This window comes from Orycteropus afer, unplaced genomic scaffold (assembly GCF_000298275.1).
Source record: "Orycteropus afer afer isolate SDZICR_OR568_19922 unplaced genomic scaffold, OryAfe1.0 scaffold00049, whole genome shotgun sequence".
Lineage (NCBI taxonomy): Eukaryota > Metazoa > Chordata > Mammalia > Tubulidentata > Orycteropodidae > Orycteropus > Orycteropus afer.
In genome coordinates this window covers 3,821,076-3,827,660 of record NW_006921636.1, presented here as the reverse complement: position 1 = coordinate 3,827,660, position 6,585 = coordinate 3,821,076, and the positions used below count along the sequence as shown (strand labels likewise).

At 51.3% G+C, this 6,585-nt stretch overlaps 1 protein-coding gene across 1 annotated transcript in view; it reads right to left on the bottom strand.

Moving 5' to 3' along the window:
- The window catches only part of LOC103194884 (zinc finger protein 64), a 53,613-nt gene extending 48,186 nt beyond the window's left edge, over nucleotides 1-5,427 (bottom strand). Inside the window, exons 1-2 of the mRNA XM_007938305.2 lie at nucleotides 5,382-5,427; nucleotides 283-516 (exon numbers count right to left, since the gene is read on the bottom strand). Coding sequence (XP_007936496.1) covers nucleotides 283-516; nucleotides 5,382-5,427 — 280 coding nt within the window. The remainder of the gene's footprint in view (nucleotides 1-282; nucleotides 517-5,381) is intronic.
- Nucleotides 5,428-6,585: the final 1,158 nt, after the last annotated feature.

Below are 6,585 nucleotides of genomic sequence, written 5' to 3'. Positions count from 1 at the left end.
AGGGATCACCCACACACTTCCAACACCCAAAACTACCACCTTTTTAATGGTGATACAGGTTTTGGTTTTAGAAACCTGCCTTTTGTCTATTTCTTTCACTTGTGACAACACTTTATAACTGCTTACACTTCATGTTTCTAAACCTGGCTGGGCAGGTGGCTTCACAGTGGAGCTTATTACAAATAATGAATCAGCAACCCTAGGGGTCAGCTCTGGGAACCCATGTATGTAACAAGGTGCACAGAGACCAGCTCTCCACCCCCCCTCCTGCCCCCACCGTACCTGTGATGGTCTGGGTTTCCGAGGTGATGGTTCTGGTGGTGGTCTGAGTCTGGGTGGCAGGCACTGTCTCCTCCGACACAAACTGGACTGTGCTGGGGGCTGCCCCGGGCGTGCTAGTCAGCTGGCAGCCACTTTGCTTGTGAGCTACAAAGGCATCCAGGTTGTTAAACTGCTGCTTGCAGATGCCACAGATGTGGATGTCGGGAGTGAGCTCAACCAGCACCGTTGTGGCACCTGGAACTCCATGGGACAAAAGGAAAGTCACAGATCAACTCCAAATCGCTTTATATGACAATGCAAACCAGAGTCCACAGGAGGAAAAGATACATAGTGGTGGAGGTCCCGGATGGCACAGACAGTTAAGTGCTCAATAACTAACCAAAAGGTCAGACCCACCGACAGGCACATTGGAAGAAAGGCCTGGCAATCTCCTTCTGAAAGGCCACAGCCTTGACAACTCTATGGAGGGCAGTTCTACCCCGACACACATGGGGTCGCCATGTGTCAGAACTGACCTGATGTTTGGTTTAGTTTGGCAGTAGTCATGGCTGATTCCCAGCCCAATGTCCATTCTACCCCTCCCTTCTTTGTTGCAAAACCAAAGCCGAACCAAACCAAACCCATTGCCATTGAGTTGATCACGACTCACAAAGACCCTCTAGGACAGAGTAGAACTGCCCCACACAATTTCCAAGGCTATAATCCTTACAGAAGCTGAGTGCCACATCTTTCCCCTGTGGAGCAGTTGGTAGGTTTAAACTGGTGACCTTTCAGTTAGCAGCCAACTGCTAAACCACTGTGCCACCAGGGCACCTCTCTTCCTTACAAACAGAATGTCAATTCTGTCCTAGCAGCAGTGTACACGCACCCAAGTGATGGCTCATGATGCACTGTTAGCCATGGGGCACTACTGGCATTTTGGGCAAGAAAGTTCTTGGGCGTGTGGGGTCCTGCACTTTGTAGGACCAGTAGGCCTCTGCTACCTCAACTAAAAGCTAGTTGTACCTCCCAGTTATTATGGAAACCAGTCCTTCCACATTTCTAAATAACCTCTGCCCTCAATGAAGAGTTTCTGGGAAAATGTTGTCTTTTCTGATAAAAAAGGGAGCAGACACGGCTGGTACTGGCCCCTGTTCCCCTCTGCTTTTGATCTTGAATGCAGATGTAATGCCAGGGGCTTCTGCAGCCACCTTGTAACTACGAGGAAAATACTAAAACCCCTTCAGAGATACAGGCCTTACTTCATGGACTCCGTGAACCAACCTGGAATCGTCCATGTCTGGATTCCTCACTACACCACTACATCTGGGTTTTCTGTTACTTGGAGCCATTCCTTACAGAAAGGAACGTTATTTCATGATAGCAGTGATGTTAAGAGTTAATACTGCCCTAATATTTGGGAAGCACTTAGCACAATACCTGGCACCATATTAGAGAGTGCTGTAAAATATTTGTTAAACTAATTAATCTCTACATGATATGACTACCTTAATTTTTAGAGGTGTTATTCTTTGCTGTTTTACAACATAACTCATGTTTATAACAGAAAATTTAAGAAACACAAAAAGAACCAGAAGGAAAATCACTAAGAATCTTTCCACTTAAAAAAACTGTGTAAGACCATAATGTATTATAAAATTAATCCTTTTTCCACAAATCACCCAAGCATTGTTCTGTATCATTAAGAGCTCTTTAGACATATAATTGAGGAGCCCTGGTAGTGCAATGGTTAAATACTCGGATGCTAACCCAAAGATTGGCAGTTCAAACCCACCAACCACTCCTGGGAAGGAAAGTTGGACAATCTACTTCTGTAGTGATACCGTCTCGGAAACCCAAGGAGGGGTCGCTGTGAGTTGGGTCTGACTCAATGGCACATAACAGCAACAATGGCGACACTTAGTGAGGAAGGTCAAAGGCTACAGTCTTCAGTATGGATTACACCTCAACATAAAGAAAACAAAAATCCTCACAATTGGACCAATAAGCAACATCGTGATAAATAGAGAGGAAAGACTAAAATAGTCAGAGGTTTCATTTTACTTGAAGCTACAATCAACACCTATGGAAGCAGCAGTCAAGAAATCAGACATCATATTGCACTGGGCAAATCTGCTGCAGCAGACCTCTTTAAAGTGTTCAAGCAAAGATGTCATTTGGAAGACTAAGGTGCACCTACCCAAGCCAAGGTATTTTCAGTCACCTCATATGTATGTGAAAACCAGACAATGAGTAAGGAAGACTGACGAATAGTTGATGCCTTTGAATTATGGTGTTGGCAAAGAATACTGAAAACACCACGGACTGCCAGAATTGCAAACAAACTTGTCCTGGAAGAAGTGCAGCCAGAATGCTCCTTGGAATTGAGAATGGCCAGACTTAATCTCACCTGCTTTGGTCATGTTGTCAGAAGGGACCATTCCCTGAAGGATATCATACTTGGTAAAGTGGAGGGTCAGTGAAAAAGGGGAAGGCCCTCAACAAGGTGGATTGACACAGTGCCTGCACCAAGGGCTCAAGTATAGCAAGGATTGTGAGGCTGGCACATGACCAGGCAGTGTTTTGTTCTGTTGTACATAGGATCACTATGAGTCAGAGTCTACTGGATGACAACAACAACAACAAATGACAACACATTATTCCATGGTAGATTTGTATCATAATCTTCTGAACAAGTATATAGTATTGACATTATTTCCAGTTTTCTCTAAGTCCAAATAATATGTGAACCATCTTTGGGCATAAGTAGTTGGTATCCAAGCATCTCAATTTACTAGATATTTACATTGTATCCTACTCTCCCCCGGTCAGAGACAAGAAATCTCTATGCAGAAATAGAATTTGGTTTTCCTTCTGAGGAGAGCTCCTCCGGGCTCAGGCAGAGTGTTCTATAAGCCGCTTTGCACACTGCTGTGTGCGCTTTGTTGTAACTGTGAGATGCCATCAAGTCTGTTCTCACTCATAGCGACTCTATGTACAACAGAACGAAACACTGCCCAGGCCTGTGCCGTCCTCACAATTGCTGCGGTGTGTGCAGCTGCATTTTGCATGCCTTCCGACGGGAGGGGCTCATCTCCTGGCGCTACTGTTCTGCTGCTATTCGTAAGTTTCTCAGAGTGGATCACCGGGACCCTCTTCCTAGTCTGGGTTAGTCTGGATGCTGTGCTGAAACCTGGCCACCATGGATGGCCCTGCTGGTATCTGAAATACCAGTAAAATAGCTCCCAGCCTCACAGCAACACGCAAGCTACCACAGGATGACAAGCTGAGAGACAAGTGATAGCACGCGCACTTAAGTCCTTTGAAATCAATGCCCAGAAGATATGAAACCTTTCCTTTTCCCTGGAGTGCACCCTGCCCTGTAGCTGCTGGGAATCAAGGGATGAGGGGACTTGGATCACTGAAGATTCCTTAATGACAGACGGGGCTGAGATCCAGGCCCAACTTCTCACTGGGACCTAGGAGGATTTTAGTAACATATAATGTCACCACCAGTATGGTGGAAAAAGTGCACAAGCAATGACCTTGGCTTGCATTGGTATCCTGAAATAGCCTCTTGGTAACAAGTGATTTGAGCTTGGGTTTCGTCATCTGTAAAATGGGGAGAAGTTCCTGCTTCACAGGGTGGTTGCTGAGGATTAAATGAGATGGTGCTTTTAAGAGGCCGGTTTGTATGCCCCAGCAGGGTTCTGTTACCCGGTTATGTGGTGACTGAAGTACCTTTTTGACTTTGAAAGGATCCCCTGCTGAAAATGTGGAATGACGAAATATCCCTATGCTGTTGTTGTTGTTGTTGTTGTTATTTGCCATCGAGTCGCCCCGACTCATAGCCACCCCTCCTTGGGTTTCCGAGGCAGTATCACTACGGAAGTAGGAATGCCCAACCTTCCTTCGAGGAGTGGCTGGTGGGTTTGAACCGCCAGCCTTCTGGTTAGCAGTCAAGTGCCTTAGGCACTATGCTACCAGAGCTCCTATATCCCTATGCTAGTTGTTGAGAATTAACTGAGACGAAATTTTAAGAGTGGGCACAGGGAAGTGCCCATCACCCCCATTGCCTTTATCGCCACAATTCTCTCCATCTCTGTTTCAGCCTCAGAACGACCTGAGGGTGTAAGTAGGGGGTAGGGGGGGGGAGGTGAAGGCGGTTGTTAACACGCTGGTATGGAGCCCCAGCTCGGAGATAGAGAGTCATAATGGGGGTGGGGCAGGAAATCTGGGGTTTGGGGAAATCTGTGCTTCTCACAAGTCAGACAAACAAGGACCCAGGCAAGTTTGGAAGCCAATGTCTCCACTAACAGCTCCCAAGCTGAGTGCTCGCTGGGTACCAGGTGCCTACAAACCCCTCTGCCAGGGTTTCTCAAACTTCCTGTGCTTGAGAATGGCCCAGGCAGCTGGTGGAGGACGGCCGCTTCCCCGCCCCACCCCAGAGCTTGTGGGTGGAGCCCGGGAAGCTTTTTTAAATAAGCGCTCGCGCTCTCAGGTGGCTGGTGGGCGTTCTGCCCCAATACCACACTTTGGGAAACAATGCCCCGGGCAAAATCAGGGGCTTGATAAGACTGCTGCCCTCCACAGGAAATTAAAAATGAACCCCAAACTCAAAAAAAGCGGCCACGGCCCCTTTTCCCATTCAGAGCCCCACCTTTAAGGCGAAAACGGCTTCGCAGCAAGCCAGCCAGTCCTCAAGAAAATACTCCAATCCCAGGCTCCAAGCTTAGATTTCCAGCCATCAAGGCTGAAGTTTTCCCATCCGCTTTGCCCAGGTTACCCCAAATCTCCCCCAAACTCCGCCTGGGGGGCGGGGAATGCCCCGAGAGGGTGGCGATTGTCTCAAAAGCATTTTCTCCCACCTCTCCCTTGCAAGGGGTCTTGCCAGGCTGGAGAGCGCCCCCCGCCTGGCGCTGGGTTGGGTGCGCCCTCCCCGAACACCCTCCAGCGAGCCCTGCGCCGCGCGCCCGCCGCGTTCCCCGAGAGCCAGCTTGCGCCAGTCACCCCGATTTCGGGGCCCCGGGCCTGCTAGCTGCGACGCAGACGTGCTTGGGCCCGGGCCCCGGAGCGCGCACTGGGCCCTGGAGCGCGCGCTGAGCCGGAGAAGCACTTACTTTGCACCGAGCCCGGGAAGCCCTCGGCCTCGCTGCTCGCGTTCATTGCCGCGGATGGGGAGCCCCGGGCGGCGGGGGCGCCGAGGCGGGGCGCGGAGTTACATGGTGCGGGGACTTTTCCTTTTATTTTTCCACACCCCCCCCCCCAAGCCGGCCTTCTCCCAACTCCGCGAGGCGGGGAGGGCGGATGTAAAGCCGGCGCCACTTCCGCTGCCTAGAGGGCGCTGGCTGCGCCGCCTGGCCTGCTAGCAGCAGCGGCGACTCCCGGGGGAGCGCCGGGAGACCCGAGGCCCGGGCGCGCGGTCCCAGGGACCTTATACGGAGCACGCACCCTGGAGGCTCTGGGGACCCCGGGAGGCGAGGGGCGCGCCCCGCCAGCACCCTCGCGGGACCTCCCGGGCTCGGGGCGCCAGTGCACCTGCCGTCTGCCTCCGGGCCGCCTCGCTGGTTTGCAGAGGGCCCGCGTCCCAGTGCAGTTGGGGGTTAGGGGTGCGGGTGCATGAAGGGCCTGGGAGAAAGCCCGGCTGAGCGTGCGCACCCGGCAAATCAGGAGGACGCTGGGCGGGTCCCCTGCCCAGGTAGAGAAAGAAAACAAGTTGGTCCGCAGGATAAGAGACCAACTGGAATCGCAACGCTGACGAGTTCCCCGCACCCCCACTCTGGAAGTTTGCCAAGTTTATTGTGCCTCAGAATCACCTAGAGGCTGGTAAACAGACTGCCCACACCCCGCCACCCGCTTCTGATTAGTAGTCTGGGATGGGGCCCGAGAATCTGCATTTATGAGTTCACAGGTGACAGTCCCTGAAGCTGCTCCGTGTCCACTGAGGACACTGCCCTCTCTGATCCTTCCCCGCTCCTCGACCTCATCTGCTTCTCTACCTACCCGTCCTGCTTCAGCCTCATGCATCTCTGCTCATCTCCGGAGCTCCAGCATATTCCCACCTCAGGGTTTCTGGGGGCACTGCTGCCTTGGCCATCCCCCCTAATGCCTTCAGGACTTGAGTCCAATTCCCTTTCTGGGGAGGCATCCTTAGCCGGCCTATTTTCATATTGCAGTTCCCTATCCAACCCCCCCACCCCCATCTCCCACCTGGTGGCTTTATCTTCTTATTGTATATAACATAGCTATATCTATATAGAGAGCTCTACTTGGAGGTCTGGTAGCATAGTGGCTAAGACACTTGCCTGCTAACCAGACGGCTGG